General features: G+C 36.0%; 4 protein-coding genes, 1 long non-coding RNA gene and 1 other non-coding gene across 13 annotated transcripts; 4 read left to right on the top strand and 2 right to left on the bottom strand.

The window, feature by feature from the left end:
• Positions 1-31: 31 nt before the first annotated feature.
• On the top strand, positions 32-2,600 carry AT1G76170 (2-thiocytidine tRNA biosynthesis protein, TtcA; the record flags this gene model as incomplete). 7 transcript variants are annotated; one of them, NM_106266.2, is made up of 10 exons in its annotated part: positions 225-262; positions 492-598; positions 710-852; positions 927-1,046; positions 1,146-1,258; positions 1,356-1,448; positions 1,540-1,580; positions 1,735-1,801; positions 1,884-1,995; positions 2,107-2,411. In NM_106266.2, 10 exons carry the CDS (start codon positions 225-227, stop codon positions 2,269-2,271), a joined length of 999 nt encoding a protein of 332 aa, NP_177744.2. In that variant the 3' UTR covers positions 2,272-2,411. The 7 variants fall into 7 exon arrangements, with proteins under 7 accessions (NP_001321958.1, NP_001321963.1, NP_001321959.1 ...); NM_001334713.1 differs by having other exon boundaries at positions 32-329; positions 484-598; positions 710-1,046; positions 2,107-2,584; NM_001334712.1 differs by having other exon boundaries at positions 49-329; positions 710-1,046; positions 2,107-2,600.
• A 2,534-nt stretch (positions 2,601-5,134) lies between these two features.
• On the top strand, positions 5,135-8,608 carry sks5 (SKU5 similar 5). The gene is made up of 8 exons (NM_106265.4): positions 5,135-5,570; positions 5,659-5,768; positions 6,336-6,606; positions 6,768-6,867; positions 6,965-7,310; positions 7,405-7,770; positions 7,858-7,936; positions 8,027-8,608. Exons 1-8 carry the CDS (start codon positions 5,430-5,432, stop codon positions 8,237-8,239), a joined length of 1,626 nt encoding a protein of 541 aa, NP_177743.1. The 5' UTR covers positions 5,135-5,429; the 3' UTR covers positions 8,240-8,608.
• A 141-nt stretch (positions 8,609-8,749) lies between these two features.
• ECH2 (enoyl-CoA hydratase 2) lies at positions 8,750-11,710 on the top strand. The gene is made up of 11 exons (NM_106264.3): positions 8,750-8,872; positions 8,983-9,005; positions 9,160-9,265; positions 9,353-9,423; positions 9,517-9,589; positions 9,776-9,815; positions 9,919-9,991; positions 10,078-10,228; positions 10,356-10,426; positions 10,840-11,013; positions 11,127-11,710. The coding sequence occupies exons 1-11, from the start codon at positions 8,813-8,815 to the stop codon at positions 11,212-11,214; spliced, it is 930 nt and encodes a 309-aa protein (NP_177742.2). The 5' UTR covers positions 8,750-8,812; the 3' UTR covers positions 11,215-11,710.
• Positions 11,414-15,331, bottom strand: AT1G76140 (Prolyl oligopeptidase family protein). 2 transcript variants are annotated; one of them, NM_001124134.2, is made up of 12 exons: positions 14,962-15,331; positions 14,512-14,731; positions 14,224-14,424; positions 14,059-14,129; positions 13,808-13,970; positions 13,002-13,595; positions 12,531-12,911; positions 12,337-12,412; positions 12,189-12,252; positions 11,965-12,100; positions 11,753-11,857; positions 11,414-11,663 (listed from the first exon to the last, which is right to left on the bottom strand). In NM_001124134.2, the coding sequence occupies exons 1-12, from the start codon at positions 15,261-15,263 to the stop codon at positions 11,598-11,600; spliced, it is 2,379 nt and encodes a 792-aa protein (NP_001117606.1). In that variant the 5' UTR covers positions 15,264-15,331; the 3' UTR covers positions 11,414-11,597. The 2 variants fall into 2 exon arrangements, with proteins under 2 accessions (NP_001117606.1, NP_177741.3); NM_106263.4 differs by having other exon boundaries at positions 11,753-11,866; positions 14,962-15,320.
• Positions 15,332-17,521: 2,190 nt separating this feature from the next.
• Positions 17,522-17,642, bottom strand: MIR394b. Its single transcript, NR_139957.1, has one exon. It is a non-coding gene; the product is annotated as a microRNA ath-MIR394b precursor (primary transcript).
• A 130-nt stretch (positions 17,643-17,772) lies between these two features.
• AT1G09607 lies at positions 17,773-18,082 on the top strand. The gene has a single exon (NR_139659.1). It is a non-coding gene; the product is annotated as an other RNA (long non-coding RNA).
• Positions 18,083-19,447: the final 1,365 nt, after the last annotated feature.

The raw sequence follows: 19,447 nt of genomic DNA, 5'->3' as shown, positions 1-19,447 counted from the left end.
TTTAACGCTCATCATTGTGGGTATATCTAATTATCTATAATCTTGTATGTGGGATTTTAATGTTGGGTAAGAAAGCCCAATGGGCCCATTAATAACTAAAACAATTCAGATACCGAAATCAAATACGACGGTGTTCTGTGGATATAACTCCGAGTTAGGTCGTTTTTCCGGTTAGGACAATTTACCGCCGACTAGTAAACTTGGAGTTTCATTCACCGGTGGAGATGGAGGCAGGGGAAGAGAAGAGCAAGAAAGCAGGAGGGTCTCGTCTCTGCTGCATCTGTAACCAGTGACGACCTGTCCTAAAACGACCGAAAACCCTTCAACAGGTAAATTTTGAATTAGGATCAAAATCATCGAGCTGGGTCTTTGGTTGCGTTACTCTTGTGGCATTTTCGGAACTGTTAAAGATCATAGTTTCTCAATCTCCTGCTAGTTAGTTTGTTACGTATAAGCAATAATGATGTGAGTATTTGTATAAAGATATGCAGAGAGTGTTTCTATGAGGTTTTTGAGGAAGAGATTCACCAAGTCATTGTTGGGAATCGTTTGTTTAAGTTCGGTGAACGAGTTGCTATAGGTGCCTCCGGTGGAAAAGGTAATTTCTTTACACTCCAATGATGGTTTCGCTTCAAAGTTCAAATTTTTACGAATCACTCTGTTTTAGTTTGATGTTTGCGCCATAACTCAAAAGTTTGTGCTGGTGCAGATTCTTCAGTGCTGGCATATGTGTTATCAGAACTAAACAGACGTCACAGTTACGGACTCGATCTTTTTCTTTTGTCTATTGATGAAGGGATAACGGGTTATCGTGATGATTCTCTCGAGACTGTTAAAAGGAACGAAGTTCAAGTAAGCTTTTGAATTTATGTGTTATGTGTTCACTCTAAAATTTTGTGATGATTTGTCATTCTTTGTTTTCCCAGTATGGATTGCCTCTTCAGATTGTTTCATACAAAGATCTGTATGGATGGACAATGGACGAGATTGTGAAGATGATCGGTTTGAAGAACAATTGCACCTTCTGTGGTGTATTCCGTCGACAGGTGAGGAGCAAGTTTCTTCATAGCATTCCCTCTTTGAGTAAGTTTCTTCAGAACCGTCTTTTCTGTTTTATGATTCTATGTCTGGTTGAATTTTTGAAGGCACTTGATCGAGGAGCTGCGTTATTGAAAGTAGATAAGCTAGTCACTGGACATAATGCAGATGATATAGCCGAAACAGTTGTCTTAAACATACTGCGAGGCGATATTGCTAGGTAAATATATACGTTTCTAGTGATGTTTTTCCTTGAATCTTGGCTATAATATGTCTCATGTCCCTTAATTGATTGATTTGTAATTTGGCTATTGTAGATTGAGTAGGTGCACATCAATCACTACAGGCGAAGATGGTCCAATTCCAAGATGTAAACCTTTCAAATATACATACGAGAAGGAGATTGTCATATATCCTTTGCTATTAAATCTTTTGTTTTGCTTCCCGAAACAACTTTAACTGTCAACAGAAGATATTCGTTAGACCTTAACATAGTTACACGTATGCTTATTTCAAGAAGCTGGACTACTTCTCCACTGAATGTAAGTTGTGCATTTTCAAAGTTTTGTTGCTTCTGTTCGTTTTTATCACTTAAAGAGAGCTCTAGCTAACTAGCTTTTTATTATAAGTCCACTACGAGCTGAATGCATAATTTGGTCATTTATGTTGGAGTTGAATCATTTATTCTGATTGCAGGCATATACTCCCCTAATGCTTATCGTGGATTCGCCTGTGAGTTCATCAATGACTTGGAAAGACTAAGGTACTTGTTCAACTGTTGCCGTATATATTCACCACAACCAAATAAGCAAGTAATTCTCCAATTTATATTATATAAACTACAGGCCAAGGGCTATTCTGGATATCATCAAGTCAGGTGAAGACTTCAGAATTGCCACAACCACGAAAATGCCTGAGCAAGGGACTTGTGAGCGATGTGGGTATATTTCTAGCCAGGTGAGACTTCTCTCTTTATCACATCAAGTCATGTTATAGATATGAACTAACAAAGAGTAAAAAGATGTGCACTGTAGTAAATATAATGAATGATCTTATACGATGATGCAGAAATGGTGCAAAGCTTGTGTTTTGTTGGAAGGATTGAACCGTGGTCTGCCTAAGATGGGCATTGGAAGACCAAGAGGAAACGTAAATGGTGATTATAAGGACATAAAGGCTAGATCTACTGCAAAAACTATAGAGAGCAAACAATGTGGATCTCTGGATTTCTAAATTAAGAGAAAAACCAAAGCTATGAGACTGCAATGGATGCTGTGATAGTTGCCAAACTGTTTTTGTATAGAAAGCTGTTAAACTTAAAAACCCATTGTTGTAAAACTTATCCTAGTAGAAGAATTATGGGTTTCCCTTTATGGCACAGAGGTTTTTGCAGCTGGTTCTCTGGCTTAGTGGTGGTCCTGGTTAGTGATGTTTGAACCTGCAGTATTACACCATCAATGACCTCAACCACTAGCTGATCAACCTAACTCATTTCAAGTCAACCTGGTTTTCATGAGTAATAATAGACACTTATTTGACATTGAAACAATCGCTTAATTTGTCTAATTGTTCCTTTTTAACAAAGAGACTGACTAGTTTTACTAGTTTTCTATACAAGCAAATATGTAGTAGTACTATGCAAAATGCACCTACTATACGATGTCGTTTCTGGTTCTTATCAATGTACTAAGAATTCGAATGTTGTTGTCCACACATGGAACACCTAATCCATGTGTCGTTATTACATTTTACAGACACCGTACGCGTTTTGTATCTTTTTTGGTATTTTTATTTATTATTTTCTCTCTTTTTTGTTGGTATTATTGTGATCTTTTCAAAGTGTTGTCATTTATACAGGCCTATCTAGATCAACACTTTATTCTATAATCTAGGACCCCACGGCAATTTCAAATTGCTCTGACGCGTCGCTTACTCATCCAATCATAATCTTCTTCTATCAAATTTGAAATTTCTCTAATTTGGTAGTTAGACGTTCTATTTTTTCTCCCATATACTTTACCTTAATTTTGGGAGAGTTAGGCTTTTATTAAAGTGCTAATGACTCATACCAGAGAAAAGTCTGAGTAGTGAGAGGCGATAAATCCGGAAATATAAACGCATGTCAAGTTAATGTTTTACTTTTTGATAACTACACGTAATGTTTTTTCCTTCTGAGTACTTTTGGATCCTTCTACAATATTTCCTTCTTTTTTTGCCAAATGAGTAGGGATTCATTAAAAGCCAAAAACTAAGAATTACCACTGAAGTTATGTTTCTGCTCAGAAATTAAAGTTACATAAAAGAGAAAAAAACATTCGAAAATGCCAAAGAAATTGAATTGAGCTTCCAAACGAATTTGATATTACCACCAAGAAGGGTCCCTTGTTTATCTTCTAGCAACTTTAAAGGACATATACATGATACAACAACCCAAAAAAATGAAAAGATAAAAAGAATATTATTCTTTATTCGAACAATAGAGGCATATAATTTACCTTTTGATGGCCGATTTTTTTGCTTGTGATTACCTTCGTTACGAAGTTTTATACTATTGAATCTAGGCTGTTTATTGAATCTAAGTTTTTTTGCTTGTGATTATCTTCGTTAAGCTTTGTTTCTTTTTTCCGACGTGAGCCTGATTTTTACTAATTAAATAGAGAATAATTACGCTAGGATATATGTATTTCTGTCTCCCATTCAATTATTAGAAGACCTTATCTTCGGTTCTTTAATGCACATGTGACATTTGACTTAAAAACTTATACAGTAAGAAAGACTTAAATCCAACTATACAAACAAATATATATGGTATTAGTATTACTAGTTAACACTAATAAAAAAAAGAAGAGAGCAAAGTTTCTCTACACTAAGATTTTATTTATTTCTGAAAATGTCAAAAAAATAACTAAAAGAGAAGAGTTATTTCAATTATTCTCTTATGAAAACTAGATGAATTTTTGTGGAAAAAAAACAAAACTAGATGAATTCTTTTCCTTTAACTTGTTTAACCAGTCACACACGACACACATATAGTAATCTATTTACCACTGTTTTTTATACAGCAAAAGTATTCAGAGAATGAAATCTTACAATCCACAACAAAATAAATCCGCTATTTTTGCACAGATTTTTTTTGTTAAGGATCTAAATGTTAGGATAAATCCTAAGGTGTGTTATATATACTTCCCTTTTTGTTATGATATAGTAATATAAGGATTAGTTGTGATTAGAGTATATTCTAAGATATGTATAAATATATGTTTGTGTATACGTTTAATGGAAATACAACTTTCTCCAAGTTTTTCTCTGCTTTATATTTTTCTTTCCAAGACAGTATGTAATCACTAATCAATTACAACCGAGGATTATAAATTACAATAATCGAAATTAGATAAAGATCTACGCTGTGCAGCGTGGGAATATTAAATAAAGTTTTTACAAATTCAAATTGTAAAGATATGAAAAATTCTTGCAAATCAAGTTTAGTACAAAATATATGAATTTTTTTTCTAAATTATTGAATGTAAAATATAGTGAAAATAGGTTGCATATATTTTAATTGATATTGTTTTAGAAGATAGTGTGAAATCTTTGATATCATAAATTTAAAACTAAACAATAATTTTATTTCACTAAATAGGTTTTTTTAATATAACAACAACGGATTTTCGAATTTATCATATATAGATGCTGAATATTTAATTTTCACATAAAACTCAAATCTTTGCCAAAAATATACAAAAATTAATGTTTAAATATTAATAATATTAAAATATGTATAGATAACTAAATGAGGATGGAGTAATACAAATTAAAAATGAGAAATGTTGATACTCAGGAAAATTCATAAATTCATAGAAACTAATAATAGCAAATTTAGAGAATTAACAGGAAACATGATATACATATTATGTTTGATTATGAAATTTAAATATATGAAAAATATGATTTTCGTCATTTTAAATAAAAGTAGTTAAATGCTACCTAATTTTTTTTAATGATATATCTTGTAATATCTCAATAATATCTGAGATTGTAATCCAATATCTTACAAAGCTTATCTTACACCAAATAATCGTTTGTTTCTAATTAAAATGTTTTTAGGGCTCATAAAAAAAATGGCACCAAGTTGCTTAGCCATGTGGATTGTGGGACGACAAATACAGATTTCAAAGTGAACACAGAGTCGCTCGTGGGTCCAGCCACCGACACTGACCTTTGTTTTCTTCTCTCTTATTCGTTTTCTCTTAAATCTCTCTCTCTCTACTCTTTTTAATACGTGCCGACTCTTCTCTACATAAACTCTACACTTAAATCTGTGTCTTAGAGTTAGAGAGAGAGAGACCACGCCAGATATACCTTTCTTGTTTCACCGGTTTTCATACACAAAAATGGCGGGCAGTGCCTCATTCGCCGCCGCATTATTCATCGGACTCTCTCTTCTCTTCGCCGTCACGGCTGAAGATCCGTACAGATTCTTTGAATGGAACATAACTTACGGCGATATATACCCACTCGGTGTTCGCCAACAGGTATCGATATCAGTTTAATTTATTCCCGGTTTTCGTTTATAGATCCGGTTATTAAAAACTATGGATCTCTTTGCATTTTCCGGTTTAGGGTATTTTGATCAACGGGGCGTTTCCGGGACCGGACATTCATTCGGTTACTAATGACAATCTCATCATCAACGTCTACAATAGCCTCGACGAACCTTTCCTTCTTTCATGGTAACTATTTTTTCAATCTTCATTCTAAATCTAAATCTGATTTCATAATACAGTTTAATTCGATATTTGATATTGAATTCTGTCGTTGTCGATAGATAGTAGTGGCTAGGTGTAGTAGGTATTTTTCTTTTTCTCGTGAATAGTATTTTCATGTCCTTTTTTAAAAAATAGTGATGTAAAAACAAAAACGTGTTTAAAAAAAAAACTGTGGTACGTAAAGATTTGGTTTTGGCCACACCTTATGTCGGATTCGGTCGACGTAATAATTAATTAACTCTCAACACGACATTGATTAGTTGGGTGATTACGGTTAAATTCAATTACATCATGTTATTATATAGTTTTCTGACTTTTGCTTCTTCTTTTTTTATATGCATGGGAATTTATGAAAAGTGACAGCATATTTTAAAACATTTACATGTGGGAAAATGGTCCACCCTACCAAATTATTAGCTGTATCCACGGTTGCCCCCTTTTCCAGGGGCATGATTTACAATTTCATAATAGTTTTGGGATAATTCATAATAGTTTTGGGGTTAACTATAAATATTTTTGAAAATAACGCAGGAATGGAATTCAACAGAGGAGGAACTCTTTCGTTGATGGAGTGTATGGAACGACATGCCCAATCCCGCCGGGGAAGAACTACACTTACATTCTTCAGATGAAGGATCAGATCGGAAGTTTTTACTACTTCCCTTCTCTCGGCTTTCACAAAGCCGCCGGTGGATTTGGTGGCATTCGTATCCTCAGTCGTCCTAGAATCCCGGTCCCTTTCCCTGATCCCGCCGGAGATACCACTGTCCTTATCGGAGACTGGTACAAAGCAAACCACACGGTAATTATTAGAACCATGTGATCTGGCTCTCTCAACTCATTATTAAGTATTTATAAAGAAGATGCATAAGCTTAAAAACAGAGTGGCTTAAAACAGAGTAACTAAACTCCTTAACCAACTTCAACTAATTTTCGATTTTGTCTGTAATTTCGTTTGTGTAGGATTTGAGAGCACAGCTTGATAATGGTAAGAAGCTTCCTTTACCAGACGGCATCCTCATCAATGGTCGTTCAAGTGGTGCAACTCTTAATGTTGAACAAGGTTCTTTTAACCCTTCCTCTTCTTGAGTTCTGATTGATTAAGGCATTGCTCAGAGTTTACACTGATGATGTGAGTTCTTCTTTGACTTATTCCTCAGGTAAGACATACAGGTTTAGAATATCCAATGTAGGGTTACAAGACTCTCTCAACTTCCGCATTCAAGACCATAAGATGAAAGTGGTGGAAGTCGAAGGAACACACACTCTTCAGACTACTTTCTCTTCACTAGATGTTCATGTTGGACAATCTTACTCAGTCCTTGTAACCGCGGACCAGACTCCACGGGATTATTACGTGGTCGTCTCTTCTCGGTTTACCTCAAATGTCCTTACTACCACGGGTATTTTCCGATACAGTAATTCTGCTGGTGGTGTTTCTGGACCTATTCCTGGTGGACCTACCATTCAAATCGACTGGTCCTTGAACCAGGCTCGAGCCATCAGGTATACTAACTGTGCACATTAAAAAAAAAACTTCTTTTAGGATTTGGTTGGTTGTGCTTTAAAAGTTTTGATTTGTTATGTTTGTGTGTTGTAGGACTAACCTTTCAGCGAGCGGACCAAGGCCAAATCCACAAGGATCGTACCACTACGGTATGATAAACACTACAAGAACGATCAGACTTGCTAGCTCTGCTGGTCAGGTTGATGGGAAGCAACGATACGCTGTGAACAGTGTCTCATTCAAACCCGCAGACACTCCTCTGAAAATCGCGGACTACTTCAAGATTGACGGTGTTTACAGAAGTGGAAGCATACAGTACCAACCCACTGGTGGAGGAATATACCTCGACACATCTGTTATGCAAGTTGATTACAGAACCTTTGTGGAGATTATTTTCGAAAATTCTGAGGATATTGTCCAGAGCTGGCATCTTGATGGTTACTCTTTCTGGGTTGTTGGGTAAGTTTCATTCTTTGATTCACAAAAAGAGAGATCTTGATCTTGATCGCTATAATAGTTGGACTAAAGATGGTTCTTGTGATACAGAATGGATGGTGGACAGTGGAGTCCAGATAGTAGGAACGAGTATAACCTACGCGATGCAGTCGCTCGCTGCACCGTTCAGGTAAACCACGGCTTCTGTATACTAAAAGCCATAATCTAATCATGTTTTGTTTTGTCAGATGTGAACCGTTTGATTAACATTCATATACAGGTATACCCAAGCTCATGGACGGCTATATTGATAGCACTCGACAACGTAGGAATGTGGAATCTAAGATCCGAGTTCTGGGCGAGGCAATACTTAGGACAACAATTGTATTTACGTGTGTACACACCCTCAACTTCTCTCAGAGATGAATATCCAATCCCCAAGAACGCTCTTCTCTGCGGGAGAGCCAGTGGTCGCAGCACCAGACCGCTTTGAGCTGGTGGTTAGATATAGAAATGACGGAGAGATGGTCAGCCAAACCAGCTGACGCGTTCTTGAGGCGGGTTTCTTGTTTTATACACATTCTTCATTTTGCTAATGAATGAGAAGAGTTTATGTTAAAATCAGTATATCAGTTTGTAACGATCTCAGCTCGAGGTCTCATTCTTGATTCTTATATTCTTTCTTTTTCTATGGAACGAAACATTTATTCAATATAATTCCACAGTTTCATCGTAAAGCTTATTATCAATAATGTTACAGTTTCAAATGGTATGAATATTCAGGTAACAATTCAAAAACAGAACTTTAAAAATGCATAATACCACACCAAATGTGTAAGTCACTTAACAAAAATTATAATCTGTTTGATTACGTGTTATTTAATAAGACAAATAAAGAATCTTATCTTATGTATTAGCAGGCATTGGGATTTGAATTTTCAGTGAATCTACAAAGCGATGTCGTTTAATGCATATAGAGCAATGAGTTATGACTTATCTAACGTTGAACACTGAAAGGAGAAAAACCAGGTGGGACACGGAAGCTGAGCTCTAATCCTGATCGGAGATGGCGACTAGCGATTCTGAATTCAATTCTGATCTTCTTCTCGCTCACAAGCTTCCCGAGGTTTGTTTTCGTTTTCACATTCTTATTGATTTCTGATCGGATCTTTCCGTGATCGAGACAAAACTTATCTGTAACCGCACTCTCGTTTTTTGTTCTGGTTTTATTCACAGACGCGTTACACCTACAATGAAAGGTTTGCATCTTCTCTCTTCGTGTTTCTCTCCCTACTCTTGTGTCTCTGTGTAAATGAAGAAGAAAATGATAGAAAATCGAAGGAGATTAGGAAATTTGAAAATTTTTAAGGAAAGAACTCGATGAAGAAATTGATTTTGACTTGTGTAAAATAGAGATGTAGCAATCTATGCTTTGGGAATCGGCGCTTGTGGCCAAGATGCTGTGGATTCCGATGAGCTCAAGTTTGTGTATCACAGAAATGGGCAGGATTTGATCCAGGTATCTCAATTGATTGATCTGGATTTACCTGTGATGTGTTTTGTTATTAAAAATTGAGTAATCGATGTTATTTGCCTTCAATTATAGGTCTTACCAACTTTTGCTTCACTATTCACACTTGGATCTTTGACAGAAGGACTGGATTTGCCAGGTTTTAAGTAAGCAAAAATGTTCTCTCTTATATTTTATTGATGTTTTGAATGAGATAGCTCCAAATAGATGATGATGTTGTTGTTGTATCTTGTCTGCAGATATGATCCTAGTCTCTTGTTGCATGGGCAGCAGTATATTGAAATATACAGGCCATTACCTTCCAAGGCTTCCGTAAGTAGCTTTTATTACGTGTGTATAGGAACTGTTTTGATACTAGGAAGTGTACTCTCATACTGATTGGTTTTTGATGAACGTGGAAATTATATCTTCAAGAACTTTCTTATTGGCTTCTTCTTCTAATATCCAAACTGGTCTTTGCTTTATTTTTCTGAATTGATGTTGTTTGTGTTGCCACAGTTAATTAACAAAGTAAGCCTCGCTGGTTTGCAAGATAAAGGTACTTGATACTCCAATCTTAAGCAGAAAACTAACTACTACAGAGAACTAGAAAGTTGACTTTAAATTGATCTTTTTTGTTCTCTCTGATGGCAATCTTTTAGGTAAAGCAGCTATCCTTGAATTAGAAACCAGAAGTTACGAGGAAGGGTCAGGGGAACTGTTATGCATGAATAGGTAAAAAACGTCTCTATAAGTAAATAGTGAACTGTTGTGCATTAAAGCTTGGAAACTCGGTAACTAAATTGGGACTTTCTCTGCAGGACGACTGTTTTCCTAAGAGGTGCTGGTGGTTTCTCAAATTCATCTCAACCATTCTCTTACAAAAACTATCCAAGTAACCAGGGCTTAGCTGTGAAAATCCCACAAAGACAACCTTTGACAGTGTGCGAAGAGCGCACTCAGCCATCGCAGGCAAGTTAATTCTTGAAACAACTTATTTGGATTTGGTGTACTTCTGATATTCATTTAAGTTGTTTCTGTTCCCTTTGACGCCTACTTGTTTACTTTATCTAACCCTCTGGTTTATTTCTCCTGGCAGGCATTACTTTATAGGCTGTCTGGTGACTATAATCCTCTGCATTCAGATCCAGAATTTGCAAAACTTGCCGGGTTAGTGAACCACTTATATAGCTTCTTATTCAGACATTGTCATGCTAGATCATACTTTCCTAGTTTGCTTTTTTCTTGTTACATAGCAACGTTTTAATTCAGTAATTCGGAGGATATAACCATAAACGGCTTTGGCTACCTTTTTCTGCTATGAATCTCAAGTTCCATCATAATTTTGAGTTATCAATGCTAACTTGTACCATTCTTTTGATGGTATGTGAAAGCTCTTTTGTGTCAAAGAAGTTTTGTTATCTGAGTCTAAAAGATTAAAATGTTTCAAATCCCTCATTATTCATTGTATAACTAAGGCATTACATGGAATCGTTGGGATAACCAATGTAATGTTTCTCTGTTTTTTTTTCTTCCAAAACTTGCACATCACTGCCACTGGACTGACACTTGTTTTATTGAAGATTCCCACGCCCGATATTGCATGGGCTATGCACACTCGGGTTTGCAATCAAGGCAATCATCAAGTGTGTTTGCAAGGGTGACCCAACTGCTGTCAAAACCATATCTGGACGATTCCTCACGACTGTTTTTCCTGGCGAAACTCTGATAACCGAAATGTGGCTTGAAGGCTTGAGGTAGAACTCTGTCTCTCTCTCTACCTTGTATTGTTCTTTGGCGATATATTACATAGATTATCCATATCACTGGTATATTCAAAACTTGAACTTAGCTTTTGATGTATTCACAGGGTTATATATCAGACGAAAGTGAAGGAAAGGAACAAAACTGTGTTAGCTGGTTATGTTGATATTCGTGGGTTATCTTCGTCACTTTAGAATGTTAGGTCCTTAGATATATTGGGCTGTCATAATATTGCAAAGGTAATAAACATGTCAGAAGACTCTTGATGTTTGCTTGGCGTAATGAGCCATTGAGCCATCAATAAACACTCTTTGATGACGGTCACAATTTACTGAAATGGTTAGTTGTATCGTGTTACTGTTGTAATAAATGTTGAGTGACGCAAAATGCACATGCCGGATGAAGCAAAATGCATTGAAGAAAATCCTTTTTGGGTGTCAATGAACTGGAACATAAAGCCTGAGAAAAAACTGAAACATGTGTTTACATGTAATTGTCACTAACTCATACAACGTCCTTGTTTGGACAGAAGATATTGAGAAAAGATATTTGGTGCCTGTAGATAAAGGAATTTTTTTTACTCCGTCCATGAAGCATTCACCATCTTTGCCATGAACGAATACCGATCAGCCGCTTCATCAATCTGTTGAACATCTCAATATCAGTTAACCATGGGAAAATGTATGTTATATGATGTAACGCTTAAGCAACGAGAATTTCTAAAATCATTACCATCTTTTGGGTTGGGCGACCAGCACCATGGCCAGCCTTGACTTCAATACGACCAATTATGGGGTTCATCTGAGGACTATTGTCTAAGCTTGTGCACAGCACGTGCTGCAACGTCTGCAGATGTATACATACGAGTTTTAACAATCTGCTGGCTATTTAAGGTAAGATTGAAAATAAATTAAACATTAAAGAAATAAAGTCTGGAAACGGACAGCAAGCAACTTCAAAGAGTGAAGTGGCACAACTCTGTCATCGTGATCAGCAGTCAGTAGCATAGTTGATGGATACTGAACTAAGTGATCGGTTTGTTGCTCCCATGGCCTCTTCACATTGTGCAGAGGCGAGTACCTTTATACATTCACACCCAGATTGTAACTTTGTATCAGCATTGGGAAACAAATCAATACAACATCATATCATAAGTTCATATACTTACTTTATCAGCCAATGAAACTCCTCTTCATTCTCAGAGCAACCATAATCAGATGTCCAGGCATGACCTATACATACATAACACCTCAAGTTAGAATTACATTAAGCAAAAAATCAAACAAAACAAATTGCAGATAACTGAACTCACTCACCTATAGTGAATTTGTGAAACCGTAGCATGTCCATGACGCCCACATGAGCCAAAGCACAACCATAAAGGTCCGGTCTCTGTGCAGCAGAATTGAAAATTTATGTATAAGTGTGGCAACTAAATGAGACGAAAATTACAAATTATTAGCTTCATATTATTCGTTTTTGTCCTGAATTATTGGCTATATAAACTTGCCTGATTTATGCAAGCACCGACAAGGAGTCCACCATTGCTGCCACCTTCAATACACAGCTTGCTCGGTTGTGTATAACCAGCGGACACGAGATACTCTGCCCCAGAGATAAAGTCATCGAAACAGTTCTGCTTTTTGGCAAGTGAACCTGCTTTGTGCCATTCCTCACCATACTCCCCACCACCCCGAATGTTTGCAAAGCAGAAAACAACACCGAGATGCTTGCTAAGCACAATACGGCTGGCACTGAAAGACGGTGTTATGCTTATGTTAAACCCACCATATGCATAGAGCAAACATGGGTGTGATCCATCAAGCTTAATATCCTTTTTCGCCACAATAAACATAGGTATCTTTGTTCCATCCTTGCTGGGATAGAAGACCTATAAAGAGGAGCAGAAACCACTTTAACATATGCAAAGTAAAAAGTAGTTATGAAAGAAACAGGAAGACGCTACAAGAGAGTGTGTTACCTGAATGGCTTGAAATGCTTCCCTGTCAAATCCGGGTACAGTAACCTCCCGGAATACCTTAACTTCTGGAGATTCATTGGCTAAGTCACACTTGTAAATCACACCAGGAGTGAGAAAGCTAGTAAAGCTAAAGAAAAAGGTATTGTCCTTGCGCCGAGCAGAAACATCAGATACTGAACCAATATCTAGAGGTAATTGGTGAAGCAATGAACCAGATTTCAAGTCCCTAATTTGCAGAATATGCTTTACATCGCTCATGTAGCATGCGACCAGGTGATTCCCATTGACAGCACAAGCTGATGCTAAGACATCCTTTTCGTGTTCTTCAACAACATCAGTCCAGCTGTTTGGTTCCTTTAGATCAACCCGGACTAATTTGTACTTAGGGGCATCTTTATTCGTCAAGAAAGTAAACAGAGTCTCATCATTTGAGATAACACTATATTGCGCGTCAAATGTGTCAACAAGCTTAATGAATGGAAGAAAACTGCTGCTTCCTCTGAAACTCTCAAGACCTCCTGACAATGAAGTCATATCGCAGTAGTATAATTTGTTGACAGGGTCACAACTCTCTCCAATGCTCATGATCAGATACTACAAGAAGAAATAACATTGATTAGACCTAAAACTAAGAATCCAAGTTCCAGATCTACAAAACTAGGTAACACAGTTTGAAGTCATGACCATCATTTAGAAAAAGGGAAACGATCAAAATGATTTTCCGTAAGTATGCGCAGAAAAAATAAATTTGAGGTTTAAGAGCGTAACCATAGTTAAAGAACCAACATAAGAACTTGGTGTGTTACCTTCCCATCGTCAGTGACTTCAGCTCCGAACATATATTTGGGATTCTCATTATCTCTCCAGCATAAGATATCTTGAGATTGATCCGTCCCAATGAAATGGTAATACAGCTCATGATAAAGGTTAGAATTAGTCTCAGTGCCAGCATCAATATCCTCTCCTTCTCTGCAAAACAAAAACAGATAAAATTGGTAAATCAACTTAGCTTTCTGAACTATATCGAAAGGCTTCTTCCAACACATCTTGTACTTACTTGGGAGCTGGGTAGCGACCATAGAAAAATCCTTTACTGTCGTGCGTCCATGTAATGCCGGTAAACTTAACCTGTTCCACGAGAGGAACATAAATCTATCAGAAATCTGGACGGTAGAACTTTATTGATCAACCCCACTAGTCAGTACCATCTTTAAGACCATACCCATGATAAAGTATCAGGCTCCACTTTCTTATCCTCGATTTTCATCAGCTTAATCGTCACCCAGTCGCTACCACTTGAACTAAGACCATAGGCCAAGTACTTAGCATCCTCGCTGACAGAAAAGGTGTTTAAGGCCACTGTTCCATCATCACTAAGAGTGTTCGGATCAAGCAAAACCTCTGGCTCAGCATCCAGATTATCCTGAACCCGAATGCAATCAAATTCAATGAGAAAACAAAGCTAGAACAGAGTATGCACTGATACAAACGCCTTTATCTCAACAAATACCTGCATATAAAGCACACTTTGAGCCTGTAGACCAGTGTTATGGAAGTAAAAGTACTTATCCCCTTGCCTGAATGGTGAATCGTAACGAGGATGATCAATAAGTTTCGTTATATTCTGACGGAGCTTCTCCTTTGTTTCACACTTTTCAAGTACAGAATCTGTCAATTTCACTTGGCTCTGCACAAACTCCTTCACTTCTTCAGCATCAGGATCCTCTAACCTAGCAACAATCCAGAATGACAAATTCAACGCTAAATCATAGCAAAAATGAACAAATCACACGAAATCACGAACAATTTAGGAATTTCTCTCAAGGTCAATCTCCAAGTCAAATCCAATGTCTGCTAATTCCTCAGAGCGATGTGTTCAAAATCTCATTTGGAAATATCGTTCTCATCCGGAAACCTAAAAGCATAATAAGAGAAATTGCAGCTGGAAACGAACTCTTACCAACGGTACGGATCTCCGATCTTGACGCCGTGATAGTCATCGACGACGGAATCATCACGCCGAGTCGCAGGATACTGTAATTGCTCGCCAAACACCGAAGAAGAACCCATTATCGCAGAGCTCGAACAATAACAACGACGAGAAACAGAATTGGGTCGATTGGAGAAGGTTTCGTTTAGGAGAAGAGAAGAGGAGAGAGGTGATTGGCGTAAGATATTTATACGGAGGCGGCGCGTGATTGTTGGGACGGTAACAAACGCGAAAACGTGAGAACGCGCGTGACTTGCAAACGCTGTGAGCATCGGTTTTCTCTCTACCGCTTCTTCTTCTTCCCCGAGATTGCCGTTAATATGTCAAAATGGTTTCGTCGTTCTATCAAACATTTTATGGTACCAAAATTTAATCTAAAATGTTCTTATTCAAAAATATATTTTTATCAACTAGTCTAAATTGTTATATTCTGACAGTTTGACTTGTATATTTTGAAAAGATTAGCTTTTTTTTTAATTTTATCTGTTGACATGTTTGTTTGGATAATTGGATCAGAAATATGAAATATCTAAGCATGGATACTTTTCCAAAGATACATGTGATTTTGTAGACCTTTTTTTTTTGTGGTGAGATGTGACTTTTGTAGACTTTGCAAAAGCTTATATCCATTGCAAACTGTATAAATAGGTTTTCGCTTAAGAAAAAACATCTTGAACAACCCACTAATTCATACAACACCATAGTTTGCGAAAATGATGCATAGCATAAGCATATGTTGTTGATACCATATTTAAAGCCTTTTGGGCTTAAACTTTATAATATAGTTTTGAGGTTCAGACCTGCTGAATAAACGAGCCCAACATAAAGCCCAATAAACTCGTTTTATCAGGATATGTGTAAACAAATTGCGACAAAGAGACTTTTCACCGTTTAGGAGGGAAACTAAAGAACATTTTTTCTTTTTCTTTCTAGAAAGTAGGTTTGGACTACTGCATTTGTTTTTTAAAAAGTCTCTATTACGCAGAGTTTGCAGAATAATAATCATACGCTACACTACAGATAAATAATTACTGGAGTTTTAGTGAATTGACCGAACATAAGAAAAAAATTACAAGATAAAAGCAACTTTGACCTACATAATAAACGAGAAAGGAAATTTGGGAGTCACGCGCATAGTTAAATCGCGTAGAAAAGTTTGGAGATTTGCCTTGAAAGGATAATTTAAATGCTACTGACACACTTCCAATGATGAGGTTACTAGGGAAAGTTTTTGTTGAATTCTTATTATTTTCTTTATTTTCTCTTTGACGTGGAGTTGTAATTTTTCAAACTTATGGTAAATGTATAAATCTACACCCTGTTTAATGAGCCCCTATAAACCATGCTAGATGCACAACAGAGACGTCGAGGATTATACATATCTACCAAGTCATCGAATGTCATATCATCACGATTACATGATAAATCCGAAGCTTACTTTCTCAACATTAAAATCCTCATTTTACCTAAAGAAGAAAAAAACGTTAGAATCCAATAATCGTAACAATGCTAAGAGCTTGGCAAAAGTCGTATTGTAAACTTGTTTTGCTTTCATATTTCCACATAGAATTGCAAATCATTTTGGTACCATCTAAAACCTAATTAGTCAACAACCGATATAAATAAACACAAAAATGTGGGAATAGTCTATAAGACTATAACGTAACTATAAATGTAAGAGAAAAAAACAAAGTACCTATAATATCAAAATAAGCGCAAGGACAACAATAACTCAGCATATATATACCTCAATTGAAAATACTGAGCTTAGATCACTTACATCAAATACATCTATAGAAACATGTGAGTGTGACTATACAGAAAATGTATACATTCCGACTATAACAAAAGAAAACGTCATAATAATGCCTAAGAAAAATACTCCATTTTAAGATTGAACTCGATATTTCTCGAACCATTTATAGGATTGAACACAACTCATCAGATAATAAAGAAACAAATATACTCCTATATAAACAAACAAAAACTCACTCTTCCTATATAGTATATAGATTCAAATTAAAAAAAAAAAAAAGCAAGACATCATAATAACACTGTGTGGGCTTCACAAACATAAAAAGGAAGAGTAAATTCTCCTTTTCATTACCATATTCTCCTATGACTTCAATCTACCTGTACCTTGTAGGGAGTAATGGGTCCTCTTTCTTTATGAAATAATTTACCTTTCCTAGATGATGTAAACGTCTCAAACGCCACCACTACTCTGAAATCTCACATTTGTCAACGCCGTTGCAATTTAAAAAGATGATGAGTTCCTACAATGAATGTATCAATCGGATTAGTCTTGATCAAGATCAAAGTTTGACAGATAGATCAAAGGAGACAGCAAAATTCAAATGAATTTTACTTAATCAAGAACAAGTAACGCTCACAGTCACAGATAACAAAAAAGGTTAAAGTTTCGAGATAATACCTAGTTTTCTTCAAACTTAGATCTTAGTAGTATTCACCGAATGATATTGATCACTATCTTTATATATCAAATCATGAGGGGTTTTACAAAGAAACCCTAACAGATCTCTATTGGCAGTATGCCCACCTCCTCTTACGAAACACACCGTAGATACGTACACTTATTACACATAAATATAGAGAGAGGAGGTGGACAGAATGCCAAAGATCTCTGTAAGAGACTCTTTTGTCAAACCCGCATGATCAAAAAGGTTAAAGATCCAAAAACAAATCACTCATTTCCTTTCTGTCGAATGTAACATCGAGAGGTACACCTTAAGGAGCAAAAAGGGTTTTCTTTAAGATGGAAAAAGATAGAGAGAGAGAGAGAAGCTACAGAGAGAACATTTAGATGAGAGAAGCGAACGGTGAGAATATTTATGAGATTGAGAAAGAGGCAGATGGGTTTCTCTTAATGATGGTGATGTACAGTTGTTGTTTCTAGCAGGAATATTTATGAACCAAGACTTTAATAAAAGAATTAAACAAAAACAAAACAAAAAACGAAACCCTAGATTCTGTTGTCACAAAGCTACCGAGAAGATCGAACAACAATCGTCTCTCGAGAGGTGGGATTTTGCTGGATGGGTTTAATCAGATGAGAGGAGAGATCAAAGTTTAAGATTCGGATTTGAAAAGACATAAGATCTAACAACTATGAACAGCAAAACAGTGAAGAAAGAAGATTGGAAAAACGTGGAAGAAACAATGAAAAATAGAAACTGAAAGAGTTTTTTCTCGGGAAAACAAGTAAATAACAGGAATTAAAAGGGCAACGCAATCTTTCTTCTCTCTCGATAATTTTCTTCTTTTCCAAAGTCCCTAATGATATAAGCGAAACCCCCAATAAAATTTCTAGGGATTTTATTTGTTTTAGCAAATGTCAAAAGGAAATTCAACGGGGTTCTCTTTTACTTCTACGACCTACCGTTCGTTTTTCCTTTTTTCTCAAAAATTTTTCCGGGCCACAACTTAAACGGTACCATTTTTTAATTGATTATAGGGTTTAGTTATAACGCTATTACAATTTGTTCAGCAGGATAAAATATAGATTTGAACAACAAAATTAAAATGTCACATATCATGAATTTATATGTAGAATATAACAATAGAATCAAATAGAGAATTTTATAAGATAGACATTTTGTACATTTCCACTAAACATAGGCAAATATTATAATAAAATGTAAAAGTTATGACTTTTTGAAACTGTGTTACTGATAGAAAATTATTATTCAGAATTAACATTTGCTAAAGTCTAAATCACTCATAACATGATAACAATACGTAAAGAGGTATATTTGTTTTAAATGTATATGAGAATCATGTAAATTAACAATTTCTGACTTCAGTTCGTGTGAGGCAACTTCCAATTGATGGGTCCATTTAAACTCCACCATGGAGTGGATTGCAGAATCCAAGGCTCATGTAAATAACACAAATTTTATAATGAAGAAAATGTTAAGCTTTTGACTTAGTATTTAACCATGATACACATTCAAGAATAAGGTCAATCCCAGCTTTTTATGTTTTCTTACTTTAAATGACGAGAAAATACAAATGAAATAACCTCATTTTATAATATATAATAGAATCATATTTCCCTTCTGTCGACTGATAGGTCGCACTCATCACTCCCACAACCTGCAAAGTCTCATTTATTCTTTGTGACAATTTGTTTTGACATACTCTTACCTTTTTTTTTGTGATTTGATTCAGTGGTAGTATTTACGTTTTTTTTTTTTTTTTGTGCACGTATTTACGTTTTCTTATAAAACGGAACAAACTCCAACAAAAAAATGGACTTATTATTAGTAGTGGATGAGAAAACAAATGCATGCCTTGCTTGCATTAATTGGAACAACTCATAATTCTCCCCACAATTTATTGCCTCAAAATCTACCACCCCCATCTAACTTTCTATCCATTAAATTCTTACACTTCAAAGAAAAATTAGCCTTAATTTTGTTAGCTTTCTAAAGGT

This window comes from Arabidopsis thaliana, assembly GCF_000001735.4.
Source record: "Arabidopsis thaliana chromosome 1 sequence".
Taxonomy (NCBI): Eukaryota; Viridiplantae; Streptophyta; class Magnoliopsida; order Brassicales; family Brassicaceae; genus Arabidopsis; species Arabidopsis thaliana.
The sequence above is the reverse complement of the archived record's forward strand: the minus strand, read 5'-3'. Positions and strand labels throughout refer to the sequence as shown.

Bases quoted from the DNA above. Each gene is read 5' to 3' on its own strand.
- sks5 (NM_106265.4), top strand. From the start codon at position 5,430: ATGGCGGGCAGTGCCTCATTCGCCGCCGCATTATTCATCGGACTCTCT. The intron at 5,769-6,335 runs GTAACTATTTTT...AAAATAACGCAG, and splicing joins GAACCTTTCCTTCTTTCATG to GAATGGAATTCAACAGAGGA. The intron at 6,868-6,964 runs GTTCTTTTAACC...CTTATTCCTCAG, and splicing joins AACTCTTAATGTTGAACAAG to GTAAGACATACAGGTTTAGA.
- ECH2 (NM_106264.3), top strand. From the start codon at position 8,813: ATGGCGACTAGCGATTCTGAATTCAATTCTGATCTTCTTCTCGCTCAC. The intron at 9,590-9,775 runs GTAAGTAGCTTT...GTGTTGCCACAG, and splicing joins CATTACCTTCCAAGGCTTCC to TTAATTAACAAAGTAAGCCT. The intron at 10,427-10,839 runs GTTAGTGAACCA...GTTTTATTGAAG, and splicing joins GAATTTGCAAAACTTGCCGG to ATTCCCACGCCCGATATTGC.
- AT1G76140 (NM_106263.4), bottom strand. From the start codon at position 15,263: ATGCTCACAGCGTTTGCAAGTCACGCGCGTTCTCACGTTTTCGCGTTT. The intron at 14,732-14,961 runs GTAAGAGTTCGT...GATTGTTGCTAG, and splicing joins ATCGGAGATCCGTACCGTTG to GTTAGAGGATCCTGATGCTG. The intron at 12,101-12,188 runs GTAAGTATATGA...GAATGTATAAAG, and splicing joins GAGTTTCATTGGCTGATAAA to GTACTCGCCTCTGCACAATG.